At 43.6% G+C, this 25,703-nt stretch overlaps 1 protein-coding gene across 1 annotated transcript; it reads right to left on the bottom strand.

Annotated features, from left to right (window-relative positions):
* LOC142803014 (membrane metallo-endopeptidase-like 1) lies at positions 1–25,402 on the bottom strand. The gene is made up of 11 exons (XM_075888111.1): positions 25,098–25,402; positions 22,679–22,999; positions 19,315–19,495; positions 18,152–18,463; positions 16,629–16,889; positions 13,151–13,324; positions 10,495–10,610; positions 8,604–8,850; positions 7,218–7,652; positions 2,218–2,409; positions 1–72 (listed from the first exon to the last, which is right to left on the bottom strand). Exons 1-11 carry the CDS (start codon positions 25,400–25,402, stop codon positions 1–3), a joined length of 2,616 nt encoding a protein of 871 aa, XP_075744226.1.
* Positions 25,403–25,703: the final 301 nt, after the last annotated feature.

Genomic DNA, 25,703 nt, shown 5'->3' with positions numbered 1-25,703 from the left:
TCACCACACTTGGCACCTGTTGCGTGGGTTCATCACATCGTCTTCCTTGCAGTGGAAGACGGATGCAAATGCCTGCAAATGAGAGCAGAAGCCAAAAATTACCTATAATTAAGATACCACTGAATTCAAAATGTGAGCGCAGATGCACGTTCGTTTTCATTTAGCGATACAAGATCGAAGTAAAAGGTTTAAGAGGGATCTATGAGTGCGCGGTTATAGGGCACTCCTTTTCAAGTTTCAAGGGCGCCATGCACTCTCTTAATATTCGTGCTGTACATTTTTTGCTGTTCTCCCGCACCAAGTCCAAGGTGCGCTGCAATAACTGATGGGTGATTGAAGATGTGCAGAGAAAGAAAAAAAAAGGTGAAAGATAAGAAGAGAGGAAGAGAATGCACGGTAAGAAAGCGAGTGTTTCCCTTCTGCTATGAAGGTACGGTTGATAGCATAGCTCAGCTCTGTATGATACATCATAGCAAGGAAGTGGGAAAGAGAAGCAAGTGTAAAGAGTGGGAAGGAAGAAAGTAGAGAGTAAAGCACGGGATATAAAATGTGAAGAAGACACAGAAAAGCAGGAAGAAATGCATGAGGTACAACTTAGTACTTCACTTGTCAGCGAACAGTTACAAGATATTCATGTACGATGTTGCCAATTGAATGCTGTTATAACTCTTTTGCCACTTTTCCCGTTAAAAATTTTGGACAAAGACCATCGAACCACACCTTCTTGTTTCTCATGATATCCTGTTTTTTCATTCACCTCGAAACTGCACTTGTGCTAAACATTCTTATCTCATCACCAGCAACTTATCCTTGTTAGTAAATTGAAAAATGGATGACAGTCTTGTTTTACATGTACCAATAAAACATCTTCACCAGCCTGACTGTGGCTATGGCAAAGCACATGACTTATATATATATATTTAACTAGGTGTTGTATTTGGTGCGGTCAAAGCATGTACTAGGTAATTAGTTCTTAGTGATTAATACAACTACTGACCGAGACGAGGTGATTAGAAGTGAGATGCAAAAAGACATAAAATTATGTTTGTATGATTACACAAAGTATTTGCTCTGAATATTTTCTGATGGAATTGAGAATACTATCAACATTTATGGCATACTGGTTTTCATAGGTTTCGGTCTGGTAATGGCGAAACCTTCTGGGATAAGGCCAAGTATCACCGCATTACTGAAACATGTCCACTTCAGAAGAAGTGAAAAAGAAATAAAGTGGTATTTTTTAATAAAACTACACCCTCTTCTGTCCATTGCTGAGAAAGGCTCCGCAGCCGATACACACACCAGTGCAGCGGAAGAACACTCACCTAGTGATGGCTCAGTTAGGGAAACACACAATAGGCGGAAGGGTGGCGCAGGCCGATGTCTTTGCGTTTTATCGTCAGAAAGCATCAGCAGTACATACAAAGGCATGTCAAGCTGGAAGTAACCATGACTTCTTCCCTCTGGAAAGCAGTTTGCTCGCGCTAAAGTGCCGGTGTGCGACTGCTTACTTGATTGTTCCTTCGCAGTATGGGCCTAGCTGTACCCTTGTTTCATTGCTATAGGGCTACACACCTTGTTTCACAGAAATTTCGGTCTTGGTTTCGATGCATGAGTCAGTGCTGGCGTCGTTGGTTGTCAGTGTGAATTGTGGGAAGAATGTTATTTAGCGTGGGTAGTCTGCTTCGGTACGAAAAACGAATACAATTGTACCATGTCGAACGCTGCCTCATACACTCGTCGTGGGTCTTTCGCGCCTTCGTACGAAAAACAATGGATAGTGGGTCCTACTCAAATGTAGTACGCATTACAGTATAATTTGACAACTTCATGAGTTACGTGCGCAAATGTTGCTTTAGCGAAGCCAGGCTTAAAAGAATAATTTCTTAGCGCCGAGAAACAAGAATATACGAATAAGGGAAGACACTCATGTTTATCGTCTGTCCTTGTTTTTCGGCGATAAGAAGTCATTTCGTCATCTCATACAAGCTCGACTACGACTACATTCTCCGAAGGCAGGCTAGTAACTCAGAAAGTGATGTAAATTGGTCCCGCTTACAGTACCGCGTGCAATACTGTTGAAGGTGAAACGCGAGCGTCCTTGAAGTTTTATTACGAACTATTGCTAGGACACAATATCTAAGGCTGCTAGATAGGCCATTTGTTGCGTCTTACAGCCTTGGTGTCCGGAACTCGACCCTGAAACTACACACATACCCTGGAGTTCATAAGAGCCACGTTGAGCCGTGCAGACGGTGACAGAGCCCTATCCAAATCCGTCGATGCTGCCAGGTCCACTAATCGCGGTGCGTGCTCGCAGTGAGCCACCGCGTAGTTGACGAAGAAGAGCTCGAGGGAGTTCTTGCCTGGCAGCTCCACGATGTTGGGGCCATCACGCAGCTCAGGGTACTAGAATGACAAGAACGGAGGTGCAAACACACATTGTGTAAACATCATTACACAATTTAGCAAAGATTTGAGTGAAACCTGTACAGGTGTATTATTGAGTGGTAGCTAAATATTAAAAAGTAATCTTCAATAGCTCCGTTGTTATAACATGGGAAGCGTTGTCGGTTGAGCGACAGGTGTTTGTCTCAACCCTTACATTCGTTACTCTGCATTTTACCGGTGTCACAACCGAAGCGAAATTGTCAGTAAGTCAAAATTTCGTGCACCCCACCCTGACACATTTCCGTGCGACGAAAAAACAACCACTGAGGTTCCTTGAGCTGGCATAAATATAGTCATGAGCAATACGACAAAGAACCGCAGAATCGTGCCTCATTAAAAATACTTGCATTGTACTGACATGTACGTGGCGTGTTTTTGTTGTGTAATTCTGACTGCTTTAATTACTAATTTTTTCCAGGGTCGTAAGCGAATGGAATGAACTGATCAATGATGTGGTGTTCACACCATCACTAAATTTGTTCATGTCCCATATTGTGTAACGTGTGTATATTCTTTTTCATTATTAACGATTGTACTTGGGGTGTTGTTTAAAAATACTTGAAGCGTACTTTATCCGATATTTTTTATTTATCGTTACTGCAGGCCAATATGCTGGCCCACGCAGGAGGGGCAAATACAATAATACAATGACAAATCATTCAAAAAAGACTAACAATGCAAGAAGAAAAACGTATAGTGTAAGACGCTTGCTTCGCAAAACAATTTACACAAGTGATAGCAACGAAAAAATCTTAAGAGAATAACAGAGTGCTACACACAGCATGGGATTCACGACACAATTGTCAGAAATGTTTAAACACTGATCATATTTATACTAAATATTAAGAGAAATGGTTTTCCAATTCTTTAGTAAAGTTTTCCGATTGTATGACGTGAACAGGTAAAGAGTTCCATTCTTTTATGGTGCGCGGAAAAACAACTGTTCATGTGAGATTTGGTTTTGGCGAATATAGTCGTGAGAGAAAAGCTGTGTCTGTGTCTAGTCGACCATGTGTTTAGGGGTACTGAAAAGTGAGGCATCTGAAGGCTAATTTTCCCTTTTATTATGTTGTGCAGGAACTGTAGGCGACTAAATTTACGGCGATGTTCTAGTGATCTTATTTTAATGGTAAGCATTAGAAGTGAAGAAGAATGTTCTCTTTTGTATTTTCCAAAAATAAATCTAACTAACAGCCTTCTTCTGCACATGCTCCAAATTGATGATGTCTTTTTTGGTGCTAGGATACCATACAACCGCTGCGTATTCAAGTTTTGAGCGCACAATTGCGTTGTATGCCAAAAGCTTTGTACTCGCCGGAGCTTTGCTAAGCTTTCTTTTAAAAAACCACAATTTGCGCAAGGCCGAACAGCATGTAAGAGATATATGATCTGACCAAGTAAGTAAGATATTTGCGTTATCTTTGCACAATATGTTGTTTTCTTTTAGGGGCGAAGGTCCTTACGCGTGGGTCGTACGTTTCATGTCGTCGTCGTCGTAGTATTAGCCAGTTTCAAGGTTTCAAAACGCTGCAACAACATATCCATGGAGTCAATGATGATGAGTGGGGCAAAGTGTCCATCAGTTCATCCGTGCTTCCATGCTCCAGTCCGTGCGTTCGTCCGTTCGTTTGCTTCACTCCACTCATCATTCACCTAGTTTAAATGCTGTGAATTTTTTCTCCTGTAGTTCATACTGTTTTTTTTTTCGCCCCACGAGTCGTATCATGTAATTGTATCTCCTTCCGCAAAAAAAGGAATAGGTGGTTGCAGTATTTGTAAATAAATAAAAAAATGTAGTATTATTCTTTGCGTCCACTCTTGCTTAAAGTGAAGGGACTATTCAGAATTTCTAAATAAAGAAACGTACTTCGCTGCATAATATTTGTTTTTATTCGAGCGTTGAGTGATATGAACACGTTTACGGATGCTAGCTGTTTTCACCTGCCTCGACTTTTTAAAAGTTACTTCAGTGGTACAGTGGCTTAGGGGAACACGTTAGTAACGTTCGTAATGGCAAAGATGGCTTCCTGATGCTATAAGTGAGCACGCGTGGGTGTACTCCGCAGTTCGAAAGCACCACAGCTCTCGATAGGATTGAAGAAAAGCACAAGTACATAATCTGTTAGGCTGTTAAGTTGGCATGAAAGGAACCCGTGCGTAAGCAATTGATTCATCAGTTACTGTGTCAGAAAGAGAGCTCTATTGTGGAGGTCAGCACAGCAGGCACGGAGGTTGTTGAGGTTTAGTTGCATCTTTGCATATCTTTGCAGCTGTTTTCATCTTTTTTTGACTATTTTCTGCTCACTCGGGCATTTATAGTAGCCTTCTTGTCAGTAAAAGTTTAGTTGGAAATCAGCGCTTGTTGCGTCTTTTTCAGGTTCGTTTGGTGTTATTTTCGTGCTGTTAACCTTAAGTTCCCGGAGCATAGGCAGAAATACTTTTCAGGGTTGGGGAAACTTTCTTGTAATTGTCACTTTTTGTGCTGTATGTAATAAGAAAAAAAATTGAGGGCCCGAAGTGCTACCCCCTAGCTAACGCCACTGCAGTGTTACCTCATACGATGGTTCTTACTATTCAAAACACAACGCAACAAGGTGAAATTATGACGCAGATATAAAGATACAGTTATAAAGATGTAAAGATAAAGATGCTTAATCAGACAACTTTCAGTTTCACACGTCGCACGCAAAGCCCCCAATTACCAGCAAACTAAACAAGTAGAGTAAATACCATGGACCCGACACGTGAATCCACAAATGGGGGCATGCAATCACAAGCGGTGATAGCTATCCCGAGAACGCACGCGTACGGCTTCACTCAAGGAATGCGCAGCCTCCAATAAGTGCCGAGATGAGCGAATGACAAAACCTGAAGTCTGGTATTTACTCACACTGTTATCTATCTGCTTGTTCCCTGCATACATGATGGCAATAGCTACACATTGCCCGCGTTAATCAAGAACAGGTCCAGCTTTCTTTCAGTCCTTTTCTTTTGTCTTCAGTACTCACTTCAGTCAAACAATATAGTCAGCCTAAATATTTTTGGAACAAAGCAGCACCCGGGCTTTCCAATACATGAGACACTCATATCATCTTAGGATTTACGCCCCAAAACCACGATATAATCACAAGAGACGCCGTAATAGATGACTCTGAAAATTTTGACCATCTCGCGTTCGTTAACGTGTATTGGCATCGTATACAGTATGCGAGCCTCCACCGTTTCGTATGCATCGAAATGCGACCACTGTGGTCGGGATCTAATCAGTGACGTTATGATCAGCAGCCGAGCACCGTCTGCGCTACGCCATCGCGGTAGACTACAAGACACTAAACGAGAACGGTCCGTGCCATGTTATACCAACACTACAATCCACGAAACCATACAGATATGTCTTATGCCTCGCCAATATTTCATCGCCGCAAATCGTCTTTCTATATTTCCGCTCCTCAATACCTTCCATTCAATTTTGTGGTCCGCAAAAAAAAATAACGGAAATGAAATGCGGTCGCAGTGTTTATTCAAACGAGGGGATGCGCCATACGAAGAGGTGATAGCCACATGCACCAGTCTTGATGTGCCCTTCCGTGTGCTGAGCAACACACGGCAGGGCACACGAGGAATGACGTTCCATCAAACATCGAAAACACTCATCTTGTAGTCGGTTCAGCAGAGTGTCTTTTTTTGTTTTAGACAGTTTTTGATGGTCGCCATGCTTTTTATTAGTGTCTGACTTTTGTTAATATATGAAACCATCCCCACATCGGTTTGTTATCACCAGCAATTATGGGCGCAGATACCTGTCCTAATGCATACTACCCTCCCGGTGAGTAGTTTCGTGCAATATGGAAGAACTGTGTTGTTTCTATCGGTAAGTAGATGCCATTGCATCTGATAACGAGAGTAAGATGTTCTGCTTTCTTACAGATACGCTTAGGCTTTTATTACATATGGGAGGTAATCAAGAGAACTTTCGGGTCTGTTAAAGTCGCAAAGAAGCTTCGCTTAGTCATCACAGGCATAGGAAGCATTAGTGTTGAACCCCATCTTTCAAAGTTTTTTTTTAAACTTTGCATCAGTGCCCATACATTAATGGCAAAGACGTTAAAAAATACTCTCTCTTTGGGGACGTACTTATAGCCTTTCCATTTGACTGTCATACCCGATAGCCTAAGTGTTTGCTTTCGGGCCTTTAAAAACTGCAATTACGGGGAGACGTACTCTAGAATCACTTGTAATGCATCTTGCATAGCCCATGCAGACAGTGTTGGAGAAAAAAAGCTGTCCTCTATGTCAAACGTTACAAGCAAGGAGAGTGGAATAGCGACTTGCGAAATAGCGGCTTAGAATACGAACTTGGCAAATGAGTTAGGGAATTAGAATAACAGAATCGATGTAGTTGGTAAGCAGTGTTATCAATATACTGGGCGTGCCGACAAGTACATACGAGACAGAATAAGCAGCATTTGTGGTGCGTTCACTTCTCTCGTGTGTACGTTTCTTTACGCCCAATTTTTTAACACCAACAGTCTTATGCCACTTGTTGGCCCTTCATTGCCTCATTTCCGCACCAGTGCAAAACGCGTACAGATTTTCCGTAGGGTCACCTAAATGTATATTGCTCAGCAGCTACTGCTTTAATGCGGTTTATGTTATCATCGTTTGCAAAACGGTGTAATTGTCATTCTATGACGGGTTATCTTCTATTGGGCCATCCGTGTAAAATAGAAAGAGTAGTCAAACGCTCGTAAGCGGATTCTCCTCACCTTTGCGAGATTAGTCCTGTAGAGCTCGAACAAAGGCTCCACAACAGCAGTGTCGACAAAGAGATCGCTTGAGCGGGCCGATGCCTTGCGGTCTCCCGTCAAGTTGGCATACTGCTCAGCTAGGCAGTGAGTAGCTTCCTCTCGGTGTCGACTCAGGGAGACAGAGTGCCCTGCGGAACCCTGCTGGCCAGTCTTTCCCACATCCAAGGACTGCTGGCTACCGACCACGACGCTCAGCAGGGCGCGAACGACGTCGGAGCCCACGACGGGTACAACCAGAGGGTCGAGGCCAATGAGCATCGCGGATAGGAAGGAAACCAGGCTGGGGGATATGAGCAGAGTGTTTCGCGTCTCGAAGTAGTCGGCCCGTGGACTGACGCGCAGCGGAGGCCACCGCGTCTCCAGGTTCTCTTCGGCTCGCTCCGGGTCACTCCACTAAAGCGCGTTGGTCGCGTTCTGCCGGATAACATACTCCTCGAGAAGGCTCGGTGCAGCCCTCGAACTCGACGAAACGCTACTGGTGGTTGTATTCTTGGAGCTTTTGCTCTGCGAAGAGAAACCGCCAACTTCCTCATAAGTCTCACCAGAATGCCGCATGGTCGTGACGGAGACCTACTGCTTATAAATAGTGGATTGTTGAGAAGATTCGTTGGGAAATGCATTTTCACACATGTGAAATTTTTTTAAAGATATCACATAAGCCATGAGCTGGCAGATACGACGCCACCCAAGCGGGCTCCCGAGAAAGCTCGCGGATTCAGGTCTCATATTGCCTATGGATAGCCTAATACTTTACCTTAATCAGGACGACACTTTTATCGTGTGAGAAGCGGTTTTTATTTTTTTCGTTTGCGCATACATACGCTAAATATGATTCGCCTCCCTGGGGCCCAATTAAGTGCGGGAGCGCAATTTGAGCGAATTGATTGTAATTTACGCTCCAACGGAAAACGATGAGAAGAAACACAGATTACTGTGTCAGGCATCTGAGGGGCTCCATTGTATGATAAGGTAGTGAGAGATTAAAGCCCAAGGTGTACCTGACCGTTGCAAAAAGCATTCTTTGCAGTTTTGCAGTGTCTTCCAAATCTGCCCATCTTTGACTGAGTGACGATTTCATTCAATGTAATTCAATAGTGATGTAGTGATATCAATCGCACGTTTTTGCCACATCTGATGTCAGAGGGTGGAGTCATATTTTTGCAGTCCTTGCATTCACGATGGCGTTAGATTTTCACGTTCTATGAGGTTTCTAAGACTTTGGCAGAAATATAAAAAAGCTCAATTTCTTTAGCGTGACCATGGCCTTTCAACAACGGTGTCATGTCTATACTTTCAGGTGCGATAACACAGATGCTGAGGGAAACACGAAAAAAGCCCACTTGCCCTCGCGGAGCCCCGCGCCTTCGCGAGCGAAAGGCCTGCTGTGGTACCGGCTGTCGAAGCACCGTAGTACCGCGACAAACGTTCTACGCTGTCATCGGGCTCTTCGAGAAAGACTACTCGCAATGCGTCGAGCCTCTGCAGCACTGTCCGCAGCTCGGCCGTTGTCGTCCCCGTAGTGTGGTTGCGCAGCAAGGTTGCTATCTGCTCACGTGCTCCGTCTACCATGGCTCGCATGTCACCCTCGTACCTGCACTCAGAAAGAAACACACTTCGTCTATCAGCTTCATTTACAACGATAAAAACCCGTCGATTGATGCGAAAAAATTAATTAGCGGGCCTGGTTGGTCAGTGCACTGATTGGCATAAACGTTTACACAGCGTGTAAAGTAAACATGCAAAGGTACCATCGACTTTCCTTCGTCTCGCACAAAGAATTGTAATAATAAAAGCATTCAGTCCCGCTGTGCTGGTCTAGCGGTTATGGCACTGGAATGCTAACCCGAAGGTCATGGGATCAAATCCCGGCTGTGGCGGCTGCATTTTTGATGGAGGCGAAAATGTTTGAGGCCCGTGTGCTTAGATTGAGCTGCATGTTAAAGAACCTCAGGTGGTCGAAATTATCGGAGCTGCCCACATAATCATATGGTGATTTTGAGACGCGAAACCCTGATATTAATACTATTAGTAATTTAAAATTTTATTCTTCATATTACAACACATTTACAACTAGTGACGTCACTTACACTTTTCTTGGAACAATTGTCCGCTGGTGGTCATAAATATCGAGCCTAAGAAACGAAACTAGTGCTTAAGATTTCTCCTTCTTTCTATAATTATATAGCGAGGGTATCGTGCTGGCACACTTGATGCTTTCAGGTTCACTGCGAGGACACATTGGTCAGCTGCCAGCTCGTAATAAGATCACGTGCAACGTGGTGCCAATAAGCAGGCAAAATGCGTATCACAGTGACCGTCATGACTACTGGCGGCACTGACTGATGCCCCCGCCTTTACATTCACAAACATACTCCACAAATGGAAGGGGGAATGACCACTACGGTAGCTCAGTTGGTGGAGCATTGGACGCGTCATGCGAAGGACGCAAGTTCGGTCTCTGCCACGGCAAGTTATCGTTTCATCCACTTTTTTTCTTCATATTCACATTGCATTTACTCTAATAATACCATCTGCTATACTTTCCTTGGCATGACTGTCTGTGTGTTCGCATTATAATTGTGTCTAACAAAGAGAAACGAGTTCTTGAAGTTCCACTTCTTTCTTTCTTTACAAAAATATATAGTGTGTACAAAAATGAGTATTGGTGGTTCCATATTTTCTGAGGCAGTATTATGATTCTCATGTACAATGATTCCTATGTAGGATATTTAGGTGGCACATTTCATATTCTACTCATGAAATTGCTTGTGGAACATGTTAGCATGTGAAGCATGCAGCGCACGGAGACACGGCACAAAAAAAGCGACAAGACCGACAACCGCTGCGCTGCCTGGCAACCATGTTGTTTTTTCTCGAATTGAACTAGATTGGGAGTGCAGCTCTTGTGATGTAAGCATGAACTATCACCAACTCGGCCAACTTCAAAGTTACTGCGGCTTGTGGGGTAAGTACGGCATACCACAATCGAATAATGCACAGACGACTAAGACCATTGAAACAAACGATGTTGCATGCCCCCTTTGTTTACGGAACTGGCAGGGACAGAGGGGCGAGTTGTTCTTAATTTTATAACTGTTTTTTAGGTCATCTGTCTCCAACGCTCTTACTTCTTCTGAACTTTGAAGTACCACTTAATTAGTTCCCCGCATATGTAACAATTCGTTTATGGCACCTAGAGGGTCACTAATTTCTAAAACCAGCGTAAAGCACTGACTTGTAGCTGTTTCCTTCGCTGGTGTCGCGACTGACTGCATGGCGGGCGAGAGACAGGGCGCCATAGCGGTAGGTTCTCGCCAGCAAGTGAACACATGACTGGAGCTCTTCAGGTACCTGCGTTGTTTCATAGAGTTATTATCGCAACCACTGGGAAAAAAACTAGTAGTTGTTCTGTGTAAGAATACAGCAGATGAGCGAAGCTCCTTCTGAAATGGGACTCCAACGACCACGCGCCTGATTTCATTGCTGGCTTTCATGAAGGTGGTAGGGTGATGACCGAGTGGGGATTGGGTGGGGAGAGTGTTTGATGCGCTCGGTGGAGAGAAGTAATTGTCTGGTGATGTCCTCAATCTTATGAACTACTTTTTAAGCAATGCCAGGATACGCCATGACTGGAAAATAACCGGAGTAGTTCCCAAGTTAAAAAAAAGGGCACCAAGTTACTTGGGTAACAGCTGAACAAACTTGATCATATCTACTTATTCCCAATCAACCCTTTCACTACCACGAATTGAAGAGAGAGTTGCACCAAATTGGCCGAGAATTTTTTCCCCACACGAGGAAGTACTTTGGTGTTACTATCATACGTAACGTAAGTTGGAGGGAGCATGTTACCAACATTTGTGGATACGCTCAGCGAAAGCTGGGATTGCTACGACGCATATTCAAACAGGCATCTCCTGAGGGAAACGTAACAACAAAACTATATTTTTGAAGTGACGACGAAACCAGGCATTCTGCGTGACAAGATGATCTACCAGTGAGTGAGACTGTTGCTTGAAACTACATCGAAAAAAAAAACGCAATATGAAGGTCGCATAGTGAAAGCAGTTTCCTTATAGCATGCAATTGTGCGTGGCAAAACACGGAATCACGTCCGACGTAAAGACACGCTAGGTGCGCAAACATTGGTTATTTTATTGGTGCACCCATTGCAACGCTAACGAATATTTCGTTGTCATTAGCTGCAAAAGCATGAGCAAAGAAGGCAGCTGTATATAGCTTCGGGTGTTGCGCTGAGGACGCGTGGTTGACCTTTCACTGATTTGCGAAAGGAACGATAATGGCGCAGTGCGTTCTTAACAAGTGTACTTGCAGTAAGTATTCCAGGATAAATTTAAAATCCCAATGTTCAGTGGAGAAGCTAGAAATTCAGAAGGCGATGCGTACGGGGTGAATTGCGCCATGGCGTTTTACTATTAAAGGCGAAGCTAAAGTGTACTCCAGCGTTCTGTTCTTATGGTGCCATTTCTGTTCGTTTAACAGGTGCATACCTTGCAGCAGAGCATTTAGAAATGCCCAAGACGAACATTTATAAACGTCTTTATGGATACCGGCAAAGCTGTCCTTAATTCACGTAGAGAACTGAGCTCTGAAAGGTAGCCTTGTTGCTCGCAAATTTCAAACGTCATAATGAAAGAAAGGCTTTGGCTTTAGCTTGTTCTTCAGCTCACTCTTTTTTCTCTGAAAACTAATTTGTGTCTTGGGATAAAATTGTGATTGCTACGATGACTTTGCTCACTGAACTTGTATGTTCTGTACCAAATAAACTGAACAAGGGTATGGGATCACCACCGCTGTAGCTCAGTTGGTAGAGAATTCAACGTACTCTATCAAAGGTCGCTAACTTGGCCCCTGTTCTCGCAAGTTATCTTTTCGTCGCCTTTATTTTCTTCACATTTACATATCACTTACTAGAGATAACACATATATAGTTGCTTTGGCTCTGCTGCAGGTAAGTTCTGATTATTTATTGTCTAACGAATAAAGCGAGCACTCAAATTCTCCTTCTTCGCTTCCGCCCCAGGCTTTCTAAACGTGTCGCATACCTAAAGAACACAACCTTTGCTGCTTATCGTTTTATATACACAAAACGACATTACCTAGGTTTTTGACATAATTTCATTCACCCAATCATCAAGGCTAGCTTTGCATTGAATATATTTTCCTATTGCTATTAGTTTCTATAAGATACGCTATCAACCTATTCACATTTATTTATTTTCTTGCTGTTTGCTTTCTCACACGAGATCATTTATTCTGTTATTTCAAGGGACAAAGAAATCAGTCTTGCTACCTTCCCGTATGTATATATAAATTGTCTTAAATGCCTTAACTATCTTTTCGTCTTTAAAAATAATTTATTTGCATTGTCTTTAATTTCCTTCTCTTACAATGCTGTTATGTGATGACTACTTGACTGAATTGCAGCTTTTAGGCACTATAATTTGCTAAGTAATTGTACTAATATTTAGTGTACTTTTTATTACGGGTTGTCCTAGTATCCTCAGCAGATCATACTCTAGGATGTGGAGCTTTTTTTCACTCTACTCTATTGTCATGTTGATGCTAACAACAAGAAAACCACTTTGCATGCACCTCTGTTTTTCCGATCGCATAAAATAGCACTGAGAACAAATCCTCTGTCGAACACCATAAAATGTCATTTTACATTAGATTCTTAAGTAACAACAATGCCAAAAAAGTTCTAGTTTCAATCGATCTAACCCTTTACCCTTATCTAGACACACCAGCACATGTGCGTGCATGGCTTACTTAGCATTCACAATGAAGAAAACAGGTGGTGATGTACGCGTTGAAGATCCTTCTCAAAATGGCTAGGAAGCGCTTTCCATGTGAGGCACCACGCTTACCTGAGGTACGTGTTCTCCGTGGCTCAGAGTGATCAGTTCTTGTGCAATGCCTCCATGGGGCAAAGCGGAGGACAAGAAAACAGTCAGTGAGAAGGCCACGTAGTTGAGAAGTGCGCTGGTCTCATGGTTGTCGAGCAACGACACTAGCTTTTCCAGTTGGCCCGGGCTGTCCACCTTCAGAAAAAAAACGAGCTAACAATTAGCTGTCTGGATCGCCGCCGAACGCATTGTTGCTGTGTTCTGGACACTGGACGAAAATCTTGCCTTCCCTGGCTGTCGGTCCAGATAATTGCTTATGTGTGTTTGTGTAGAAAAATAAAGCACTTTACTTCCACACAGCTTTTTACGATCAAGAAGAAAGGAGTAACACTGACGCCCATCCATGCCTGAAAAAAACAAAAACAACAGTGGCTGCTGGACTGCCAACAAAACCAATTAGAAATATTTGAGGGCGCAATTAATAAATCGAAAGCTGTTATCTGCTGCACTGCCAACAAAACCAATTAGACATATTTGAGGGCGCAATGATTAAATTGAAAGCTGTTATGGGATCAAAACACAGATCCCGTGAGTGGTAATTGTCCGTCGCCACCGGTGTCCGTAACCACTATCACGCAAAGCGAGAAAAAATGAAGTAAATAAACACTTCAAGTACACAGTGAGATTCAAAGCGGGGGTGATGTGCGTGCTAGCCCGGTATTTTACCAGTGAGCTATGCCGGTGCTTGGAACTACGCAGCAAAATGACCCAAGCAAACTTCGTGTGGGGTAAGAAATCCCATTAATGTGCGTAATAAAGTGCTTTATACCAGCAAAAAAACAACCAAGCTTCAAACAATGCGAATTGCGTAACGAGTGTGTCTTCGAATGGTACACCCAATTATAAAACAGCGCTATAGGCACGCTTTTTCATCGTCGTTAGCCACAGCACGAAAAAATGCACAAATTCCTTGTAAGTGGGTAGGGGGTATAACGCTTCACCGAATAATTACGGAGGATGGCACAGTGAGTGTCTACAGAAAAATTATGATCTATGGTGTAGTGGGCACCCTGCTAGTTTACTTGCAGCAGTTACCCAAATAGTGTTTCAAAAGCTCTGAAAATGCGCTTTTTCATCTTTCACTGTGACTGTGCAGCGCGTTCCACGCAGGCTGGGCGGTCTTTCTGCGTTCCTGTTGATTTGTCTTTTCTAGCATGGCGTTGGCATCGAAGCAGCAAGGTAATGCGTTATGTTCGTATATTTCATGTTTGTGCGCACATATCGCGCATGAAGAATTATCAAAATTCCGAGATAAACTCTGGCTGCAGGACTTACCTGAAATCAAGTGCGAGTTGGGGCTTCTGGTGATAATTCGCGGTAACTCAAGAAAGCTCAAGGTAACTCAGGGGTGCAGGATTTACCTGAATTCCAGTGTGAATGGGGACTTCTGGTGATACATCATGGTAACTCAAGAAAGCTCAAGGTAACTCAAGGGTGCAGGATTTACCTGAATTCCAGTGTGAATGGGGACTTCTGCTGATACTTCGCGGTAACTCAAGGAAGCTCAAGGTAACTCAAGGGTGCAGGATTTACCTGAATTCCAGTGTGAATGGGGACTTCTGGTGATACTTCGCGGTAACTCAAGAAAGCTCAAGGTAATTCTAGGGTGCAGGATTTACCTGAATTCCAGTGTGAATGGGGACTTCTGGTGATACTTCGCGGTAACTCAAGAAAGCTCAAGGTAACTCAAGGGTGCAGGATTTACCTGAATTCCAGTGTAAATGGGGACTTCTGGTGATATTTCGCGGTAACTCAAGAAAGCTCAAGGTAACTCAAAGGTGCAGGATTTACCTGAATTCCAGTGTGAATAGGGACTTCTGCTGATACTTCGCGGTAACTCAAGAAAGCTCAAGGTAACTCAAGGGTGCAGGATTTACCTGAATTCCAGTGTGAATGGGGACTTCTGGTGATACTTCACGGTAACTCAAAAAAGCTCATGGTAACCCTAGGGTGGAGGATTTACCTGAATTTCAGTGTGAATGGGGTCTTCTGGTGATACTTCGCGGTAACACAAGAAAGCTCAAGGTAACTCTAGGGTGCAGGATTTACCTGAATTCTAGTGTGAACGGGGACTTCTAGTTATACTTCGCGGTAACTCAAGGAAGCTCGTGAATGAGGTTGTGAGCTTGTGTGCTATAAATGACGTAACTATGAAGCCTCAAAACGCCTAAGAATAATTTTTAGTTCATGCTGCGAATAGTAGCACTGCTTACAATTTTTTTCATTTCATGGAGTAATTTCTCAGTGTTTAATTTCTTAGATGTCACGGCTCATATCAGTTGGCAAACGGGACATATAGAAAAATACTGATTTCGCTCTCCGTGCCATAATTAAAGCCAAGCTATACTAGACCATCTTTGCACTATTAATTCATTCGAAATATTCCAGACCCAAGCAACCCGTATCATAACTTTGAATTCCCGCCGTTCTCATGCTCCTTGACTACTTAAACAATTAGCATTCTATTTATTAAGAAGTTACTTCATGTTTATTCCTGCGAGTTCATTTGTCTAAATAAATCCACGGCCGTCTGTTCATCTTACAAATGTTCATGCCTAAAAACATTCACCGAACGCGCTTCGCATCAGTAGGAAGTTAGTTATTACCACGACTTCGCAACATTGCCTCAGAATCTGTCTAGTTTAGAGAAATATATTTAGCCAGTCTTTTGTCACTTATTCTAAAGTGGCAATCCCAGCTGCATTTTCAAAACCTAATACTGCTGGCAATCTTTCTTCTGTCATAATAAATGGTGCTACTATCATTTTATCATGTCCTTTAAACTTCTATTGCAAACATAATGTACTACTTTCAAGGTATTTTGGGGCTGGTTTCATGGATCAGTTATACCTGCATTCGTTGTATAACACTGCTTATGCTCCTTATGCTAGTGATATGCGTATAAATTCCTTCATTCATTCGTTTTTAGTCGTGGGTCCACTGACAGCCCTCGCACTATGAAACTCTAGTCATAGCTCCTACTTTGCTAACAGCATACTCTACCCGTGATAATGACAGTGACCGCTGAAACTGACTGTCGAAGACAATGATGAAATAATGCTTGGGATAAAAACAGAACGGCAAGTTTTTTGAAATTTTTAACGAATGAACGATATGCTGATATCATGCAAGAATATATTTTTAGCTGAAATTAGCAGGTAAGATGCGGTGATATCGATCAAATATTCCGCAGTTTGTACAATGTGAGAGGCGGGAGGAGGAATTATTGTATGTGTAGGAATATGTGCGAGAATGTAATATAGCCACCGGAAATTTACTTTTTGGACGTTACGGCAAATATCACGTCTTGAATGACAGGCACGGGGTAAAGTTTAGTGCGTTAATCCACACGTGAAAAGTGGAAATAACAAAATTATGAAGTTAAAGCGGAAACAAAAAGCTCGTAGAAACTGGTCGAAACGCGTCTGAGCTGTCTTACCTGCACTAGAACACGTGGGTCTTCTGTTGCATTTTCCTTGACGACGATGTCGCCCATCAAAATCTGCATGTACACGTCCCATGACCAGGCCTGGCTGCCGTAGTCTTTCGCCAGGCTACTAACGCTCATGAGTGCTCCACGAACGAGATGATCATTGTTCGATGTTTCCTCTGAGACCGATGATGCCAGTGAGTGACCAGCGGTAGGCAGTCCATTTCTCATTTGAATGACACTAGATAGCTTCTCGTCGATGGCTAGCACCTGGGAGAACACCACGATGTAAAAGTGGTGAATCTACACGTGTATATTCAACTTTAGGCGTCAGTTATTTCAGCGCAAGAAGAATTGTTTTTCTCACATCTGAAAGTTGAAATTATTGAAAACGAATAACAGCGAAACCGATTGGTGTGTTTTATTTCTTTAATGAGAGAGCTCTTTACAGTAATATTACAAATAATACGTTGACCGGCCACACATAGACAAAGTACGAAACCATTTTGAGGTTGTGCACTGAATACTCTGAATACTCTGAAAAAAAAAAAGAATAAACATACCGGAGGTGTTCGAACTTTTTCAATGTGAAGATGAACACATAGTTAGAATAATGGCGGTGTAAAATAAGTTCTGAGCTCACGCGGAAACAAACTGGCGCTGCGCAATGAAGTTTTCCAACGGTAACAGCAGCCCAAAAACTTACTTATATTGGGTTTGGAGCAGAAACAGTCAAACCTAATACAAATCATGAGGGTTTAACGTTCCAATGTCAACATATAATTAAAAGACGCCATAGTGGAGGGCTGAAGACGTGCGCCCACCTAAGAGCCTCACGCATTTTTTCTTCCACCTCAAGTGCGACCCCCGCAGCCGAAATTAAATCACACTAGCTGTGGTTCCACAGTGAACCACCAGGCCAATGTGTAGGATAAAAAGACTAAAAAAAGCCGTTGAATAGAAGCCAACGTGACTGGGAGTCTGAAAACGAGCACAGATGCTGATTCGTTCGCAATAAAATTGTTTTATAAAAATGTCTCAAGTTGGTTCTGGTTCGATGAAAAATATTTTAAGACGTGCGCCACGCGTTTGAGGCACCATTCTGCATTTTAAACGCTTTAGCTCTGAATGCACAGATTTAGAATTTCCTCAACAAAGCCTAAAAATAGTCTGTAACTTGAATATAGTGATAAGGGTATAACGTTTCCACTTTCTATTTGCATACGGGTAGACAAACGAACTGCCGTCACTAATTATGCATAAGCTATGGCGGTGCATCGCGCAGTCTCCCATGGCTTACGGCATGGAAGGAATGTGTACACTATATATGAATAACCTTTACTGCGCAAAGACAGATGTAGGCATGCTGTTCTGAAGGACTCTGGATTTTTTTTTAACACCTGAGTCTTTTTTACGGGCACTAAACCTAACTACGAAAACATTCATTATCTACCCCAGTACGCCGGAGAAGCCTATGAATTTAGTTTTTTTTTCGCATACATAGAACTGCAGGGCAATCTGCGAAAGCGTACCTGAGCAGCTTCTTTTCTGAGTTTCCTGGACCTCGGCTTTAAAAGAGCGAAGCCGGCGATAATCTTACGCAGGAGAGAATCTTTGTCGTCTTGGCCCACGTGATCTTTCAGCCGCATTGATGGTGTTAACTCCGGTGCGTCGATGAAGAGGACCACGCTGTTGGCTTGTTTGCGCCGTCGCGCCGTTGTCAGCGACGGTTGAAAGATAGCCGCGAGGCCAAGCTCACGGTCCAGCATCCCCACAATGCGGGTGAGGTTGGTCGGGGAGGGCGATGACGAGGAACTCTCATTCGATGTTTTGTAAGGGTAGCCCTGGGCACAAGTTCTTTATAACGGCAGTGGATTACGCAGCATAACGCAGACACGCAATACATCCCAAGATTCAAATTTTCAAACCATTCACAGGTCCGATAGCATTTTTAAACTACAATGACACCAAGAAAGGAGGACACAAAAACCCCGATGTTCTACAACTGGCGAGGAGATTGTTTGGGCTCTACGCTCCATTGACTGGTAAAGCAGATATTTAGGGCTAAGCGGCGTGCCTATCGAAATCAAAATATTGTACGAGAATGAATTACAAGAAAAAAACTGTGTTTTCTTGATTAAGAATCCTGCAGTAATTTTGAGTTGGTATAAAAATGTAACAATAACTCAATTGAGGAATCAATACATGAGCATAACGTGTGAGTAATTTCATTATAAGATGCGTGAAGCCCCTTTTAGAGCATTCAGAGTTATTTTCGAAATGACAATGCGCTATTACAACTACGGCGGCAGCTGATCAAGCTTGTTTGAATTCTTTGGTTCATGCAACATTAAGAATTATGCAAACAGAATCGCCTGGTTCACACATGAGCAAACGATGTTGTAAATGGATGAAATCGTGTAGTTACGCAGTAGACAGTCAACTTCACGCTAAGTGATAACTACTGCCATTCAATTCACCAGACTTGAGCGGACACATGGCTTCCCTGAGCCAGACTTTTCGACACCCACCACATCAAGCGAAAGACGCCAGATCATTGACTCCCACTGCTTTTATCAAACAGTATTGTATCCTCTTGTACTCTCAAAACTACACCATTAGCGTACTGCGTTCGCATGCCTCTAATTAAACCAAAGTCTTTTCATTCTGGAGGCATACGTCACCAAGAGCGTACTTCGAGTCCGTAGTGGAGAAAGAGCTCCTCGAGCTCAGGCCCCTGTCCTCGGCTTTTCTTCTTGGAGACGCAGCGCAGGAAGAAGTCCGCTGCTCGCGACATGAAGGAGGCGTTGTGGCCGCTCACGTCTGCGCTGGCCTCTGCCTGGTGTATCTCGTGGAACATGTTCTCCAGACGGTACCTGAGTTTCAAGTTTGCGTTGCCATATTATCGCGACAGCAACTTTAGGTATATTGGAGGTGCATTCCTGCAGCTATCATCAAGTTCCTAATAAAGTCAAAATCTATAAAATTAGCCTGCGCGTCGTACGTTCTATGTGCGAGTGAATGCGCGCGAGGGCTGGCACCAGTCGTGTCATTGGTACTTATGAAACGCGGCAACCCTTTCCGTCGCGCGAGAATGAAGAGAGGTGGGGCAGGTGGGGGGCTCCTTATCACCGGCTGGTGAGCTTGAATCAAATGGGCGTGGTGATGTGTCTTCACCCCCGTGCATAGAGTTTCACACAATAATACCTAGAGGGGAATCTGGCGCTAGTGTCTACGCAGGCACCTTCAGCGTCGCTTGTACCTCAATTGGAATTATGGGAAGTACAGGCTTTGGATCTGCTTCGGATGGCTCACGTTCTTGAGATTCGCGACGCTTGTTTGATAGCGTAAAACAAAGTGAAATAAAGTTATGTCTAATTAAAACTTGTTTATTTTTTATACGCAAACTTTAATTTAAAAGGTTTTTGTGACTATGCAGTAGAAGTGAAACCTGGACAAATTTAACCACCAAGGTATGCTCAAACGACCAATGTTGTTCCGATTTTGCGTTTTAGATTTGGAATCAAGATGTAATAAAGTATTCTTTACAACATTTCAAAACAAACATTCTTGTTTAGCCCTGGGAGGTACGCAATATCTATTTATGGAAATAACAGCACAGTATTGAGTGAGTAACATTTAGGGTTTAGACTGCTGTGATGCCAGGTGCGTCTGTTCAAGTGGTCTGCCCGAATGCACCTCTAGTTTTGTTGTGAAGTCGAGTCAGAAGAACGTGATGGTGCATCTACTTCGCGTCGCCGTCGTTTTGCAGTCGATTTCAAAGAGTATTGGCAAGACGCATAAACAACAAACGTGAACTTGATGTAATATCCCGCACTGGCATGGGATGCAACATCTAATCGCAGCGGTAAGTGAAATATGCTTAGCTTAAACGGTCAAACATGGCTCATACAGCTCCAGCGTTGCAGTAAATTCAGAGGCCTAGCAGTTTTCAGCTTCTTTGAACAACAAAGGTGCAGCTTCAGTCTTTTACACCCACCACACTACGCGAAGAACGAAACTGAAACTGCAGAAAAAGATCTGTAGTCAATTCGCTGGCTAACGTGATCCAATTCGAAGCCTGTACTTCCCATAATTTCCATGAGGATACACGATTGCAGTGCCAAATTCCTCTCTAGGTATTATTGTGTAAAACTCTATGCGCCCAAGCTATGGTCACAGAGATCAGCAGACGCCTGATGCCTTACCAGGTACAGTCCTCTGACCATTTACTCTGCGTTGAAGGTATTGACAACGTGAAACTAGTTTTTCTCACTGGGCTAACAATGTTGCCTTACGGCTGCTTTTTGCAAAGCAATGTCAGATCGGATGCCATAGCTGCCAGCCTTACTTCGAATGCATTGCAATTTGTTGCTATCATATTCATTGCTTCACACATGTGGTAGTAAGTAGTAAACACTGAACAACTTTACTGCACACCAGTAATTTTTATTTGTTTTTATTTACATATACTGGAATTTCCACAGAGGATAATTAGCAGGGTGAGATTGCATCATGTTATAGTGAAAATAAAGGCAGCAAAACAAAGAACGGAAGCATACATCGGTTCCAAAAAAAAATCGAGAACAAATAAATTGGTTATGAAAATACAATATTTGTGCCATTGCGCATAAATATACACAACTTCTACAAAACATCAACAACAGAAATAAAAGTTGCCAAAAAGAAATACATAACTCGAAAAAGTCATGTTGCAGACTAGAAATAAATTAAGAGATATTTACAATAAGTGAAGAGAGCTAAGTTAGAGTAACTTGGTTATCAATAAGGTTATTTCATGCAGTCATAGTTCTAGAAAAGAATAAATGTTTGAAATAATTGATTTTGTACGCGGATTGGGTAATTGTTAGGTGATGCTTCTGTCTTGTGGAACACCAAAACAGTTTTATGCCAAAATATCACGAGTGTAAAGTTAATATAAAATCTGATATACCAATTTTAATCGGTAGACAGCATTGCGTTCCTTAAGTGCCGAGAAGTTGGCTTGTTCTAGAAGTTCAGTTGCAGCAGTCTGCGTACAGTATACACATTAGGCGAGTCAGATATTGTGTCTGCACACTTACATAGCATGATGCCTTGGAGTGGTGGCTGTGTTAGTGTAAAACAGTTATTACTATTTTTACAATGAAATGTGCGAATGGGGCAAGTAGGAAGGGCCCGCCCTTCACAAACACTTGGAGGGAACACTCGTCTGGGATCTTCGTAGCTGGCGCGGCCACTGGAGCTCTAACCATCAATGCATTTAAGGCTTGTTGAAAAGAGCAGGCGACAATGACAGATTCTTGGTCTTTTAGAGAGAGAGGGGGGGGAGGGCGCGCCCATATGAAACATTTTGACAGATTCAGTGTCACTGTGCTTTTTTGTTTACAGTTACGGCGTCATCCTGTGATTTACTTGATCTTTTGAAAAGCTGTCTTTAGAATTCTAGTAATAAGTTGTCGGTGAGAGATTAACCAAGCTCGAACTTGACGCGTCTGTTGATGCCTTATCTCTGCTTTAATATTTTCAAGCTGAAAACCTACTGCTGCGTTAGTTAGCTGACGTAGCAACACGACCGCTTTCGCAGCAGAGATTGAACAGTTAGTTGTACAAAGGAAATAAGAGGTATAGAAGACATATATCCACCATTGTAACTAAGTTAAACGTAGAGTCCGTACATCTAATTTATAAGGTACATTCCGCTCCTACCATAAGAAAAAGGTTGCTTTTGGGGGCGAACATTCTTGGTGTGAAAGGATCGCTCCTCTGCATTAGGATGTTGTAGTAGCTTCTATTTAGTGTTGATATATCAATTGGGACACAAATTTGGATGGTTTCTTCTGCGCACTTGACGACGTGTATGGTTCCTTCTGCACACTGGGAGTGCGCAGAAGGAACCATTCACGTCGTCGTATGCATGTAATGTTCCATAGAATATACTTGATCAAATGCCTCTGGCAACTGAGGAATCGGCCTTGCTGTTGAGAAAACTTCGGAATGTTCATTACGTGTGTGCAATGCACCATACGGTAAGATATACCAAACACAACGGCCCCTACTTGAGTTGTCCCGCCGCGTAGACTCTGTAGGGCATGGCTGCGAGGGTGTCTTGATGAAACCAGCGGCTGGGACACGCGTAGCTGTAGAAGTCCATGCAGGGGTCAATGGTCTCGTCCAGCTTCCCACCCAGGTACTCGCCCTGCCAGCGACACATCGTCGAGTGACAGCCGTCCACCTGGCGGATGTACTCGGGCTCGCCTGTGCCCGCGCCGGCGGCATCCTGTTGGCGGTTCTCGGCCGATGAACCAGCATGCCATGAACCGCCCTTGTGAACGCGTGCCGCGCCAGATCGCACGAGGGACTTAGTGCGACGCGGATTCCTGTAGTTCAGCACGCCAAGAGGTTTGCAAAAGTTGATTCATTGTGACATAGCATCGCAAACAGGCTGCTAATGGTAATGGCAGCAAATGAATATACTCTTTGCCACCCACAAGTCTTTGAAGCAGTCGAACGGGATTCACAAGCGGCGGCATCAGGACAACTTCGAATGGTATACCTTTATATTTTATTGTGAAACTGCTAATCAAAGATAAGGCAAGCGTGCGGGCGTGAGACTATACATTAGAGAACAAATGCAGTACGTGGCGTCACCTAATCTCTCACTGTGTGCTGCTGTGCACTTCGGGCGTTCTTTACTAAGCATTCTTTCTGTGAATATCCTATTAATCGATTTCTTCAGGTTAACAAAACCCATTTTGCGTGGAAGAGTAGAACCGCACTCGGCGTAATCGAACGTTGTTTGCATGGAGATTTGGTGGTTGATTGCTGCCGAACCATTACGAAACAATAAATTTGTCATCAACATACGCAGCCCCTGGCGTGCGTATGTTTTCCTACAAATAAGTAGTGGTCCATTCGCTACCTCATAAAATGGTGTAGTCAATTGTGCAGTGGGTCCGTCGAATATACACTCTTTGCACAAATTCTAATTTCTCTGCGTATAAGCTTGCACTGGAACTGCTCTGGCAATGAGCGCAGATCTGCCAGTTTTTCTTCTTTAATTCACGGGCTCTTTGCGTACACCAACAAAATGCAGACAAAAAAATGGTAGATCCCACGCAAAGTCTGAATCGACAATATTCGAAGCACGAAGGAAAAATGTTGATATGTTACTTTAAATGAAAAATGTTGATATGTTACTTTAATATCAGCAGAACGTTCCGAGGTGAAGGTAAATGTTGCCGTACATACCTTCCGTGCCATAATAACTATATTTGGATGTGTCGTTCACCTTCGTCATCTATTCACGTCACGTGATACCAAATTTAGTATACGTGGAGCTAGAAAAGCGGCCGTGAGCACACTATGAGCGTGGTATGTTATGACGTTCCTACATGACACGCGTGTCAGGATTATCATGTTTGCCAGCCATATATTTTGCCATCTATTGACGTCACGTAACACCAAATTTGGTATATGTGGAGCTAGCAAAACGGAGGCGAGCACACTAGGAAGGGCCTAATATACTCCAATGTAGCGTTGACACGCTCGCACGCTGGGCACAGCCACGCTACGTTAGCAAAACGCGAGCATTCTATAGTTTTACGCCAGGTGCGACGGCAACCAGGTGTGACGGCCCGACGGCAACCAGCGCGAAATTCGCTCCGAAGCATTACCCAGACTGCACTGCGTCTGCCTCTTTTCGTGACAGAGGAACGCCGGACGCGCTGACACGCGCATGCGTCAAAGCAACGCAGTGCGGCGGGCGCCTGCGCATATATGGCAGGACCGGTGCCTGGCGTGGCATTTAACGCGAGCTTGACGCGACGAAACGAACGCCAGCGCGCACGTGCACCAGGTCACGTCGAAGTATATTGGCGCCATGACTGTTACATGTAGTTATGCTCCCACATGACACGCATCTCATGATTACCATGTTTGTACCAGTCACGTACCCTCGTCCTCCATTGACGTCACGTAATACCAAATTTGGTATATGTGACGCTAGCGAAACGGCCACGAGCACATCATGAGCGTGTAACGTAGTCACGTTGTTACACGACACGCATGTCATGATTTTCATGTTAGGGTCTGTCGCTTGTGTTCGCCATGCGATCTTGCTATACCACACCAGTTTTGCAGCATGTCATGTGCACGAAACATCCGCAAAAGCTGCAGGACCAAGAATTGTAAATTATGACATTCTTGACATAAATGTCGTGAGTTTCATGTTATGATTACTCAAATGTGTTCTTCATACAGTCATGTTATGCCATATCAAGTTTGGTATCGATACCGTTATTGAAACAGCCAAGAGAGCTAGAAGTCATAGGCAGCTAAATAGATAGATAGATAGATAGATAGATAGATAGATAGATAGATAGATAGATAGATAGATAGATAGATAGATAGATAGATCAAACTCGCCAAAGTTCACTAAGAAATGTTTCGCATTTAAAAAGAAAGTGGGACACTCACTTCTGCTGCCCCACGCCGCTACGGTGAGCCTCACTGTTCGCCGAGACCGGCACCGCAAGGTCAGTGTCCCCGTCGGCCACAGACAACCGGTGCCCGTGCACCGCCAACTGCGGGACGGCACCGCTGGCGTCCCGTCTCGACGACGTCGCCATCATGGAAGAGATGACGAGGATGCCGGCGATGGCTGCAACCGTCGAGAGGTACGAGCGGGAACCAATGGCGGCTGACACGTGCTCTGAAAAGGTAGACGCCTTGTGTGGCGGCTCGTCAGCTCGCGCAGGGCAGAGAGCCTCTTCCTCGGCCATTCCGTGTGACATGCTGTGAAGTAAGCAACCCGAAACGTCTAATTTATGTGTGCAGAAAGGCGACACCTAGACCCTACATACACAAGGCTTTTCAAACATAAGTGTCTTTCCCCATGGGGCATCATATTTCCTAGTAATGTGCTCAAGTTGCCTCTTGCGTGCCATGATTCCTACTCAAGACAGGCTTTCCTCAAGAATAGGCCTCAAAGAACGCACCTTACAAACATAGCAGGGGGAAAACTCGGAGGTCTGATTCTGCAAGACACATCCACATCATTATTAAGTGATGCTAAGTGATCTG

This window comes from Rhipicephalus microplus, chromosome 3 (genome assembly GCF_043290135.1).
Source record: "Rhipicephalus microplus isolate Deutch F79 chromosome 3, USDA_Rmic, whole genome shotgun sequence".
Taxonomy (NCBI): Eukaryota; Metazoa; Arthropoda; class Arachnida; order Ixodida; family Ixodidae; genus Rhipicephalus; species Rhipicephalus microplus.
This window is presented reverse-complemented; position numbering and strand designations above follow the sequence as displayed.

Coding starts and splice junctions, on each gene's coding strand:
- LOC142803014 (XM_075888111.1), bottom strand. CDS start 25,402: ATGGCCGAGGAAGAGGCTCTCTGCCCTGCGCGAGCTGACGAGCCGCCA. Junction 23,000..25,097: donor AGCGGCGTGGGGCAGCAGAA/GTGAGTGTCCCA, acceptor GCTGAACTACAG/GAATCCGCGTCGCACTAAGT. Junction 18,464..19,314: donor TTCTCCACTACGGACTCGAA/GTACGCTCTTGG, acceptor ACTTGTGCCCAG/GGCTACCCTTACAAAACATC.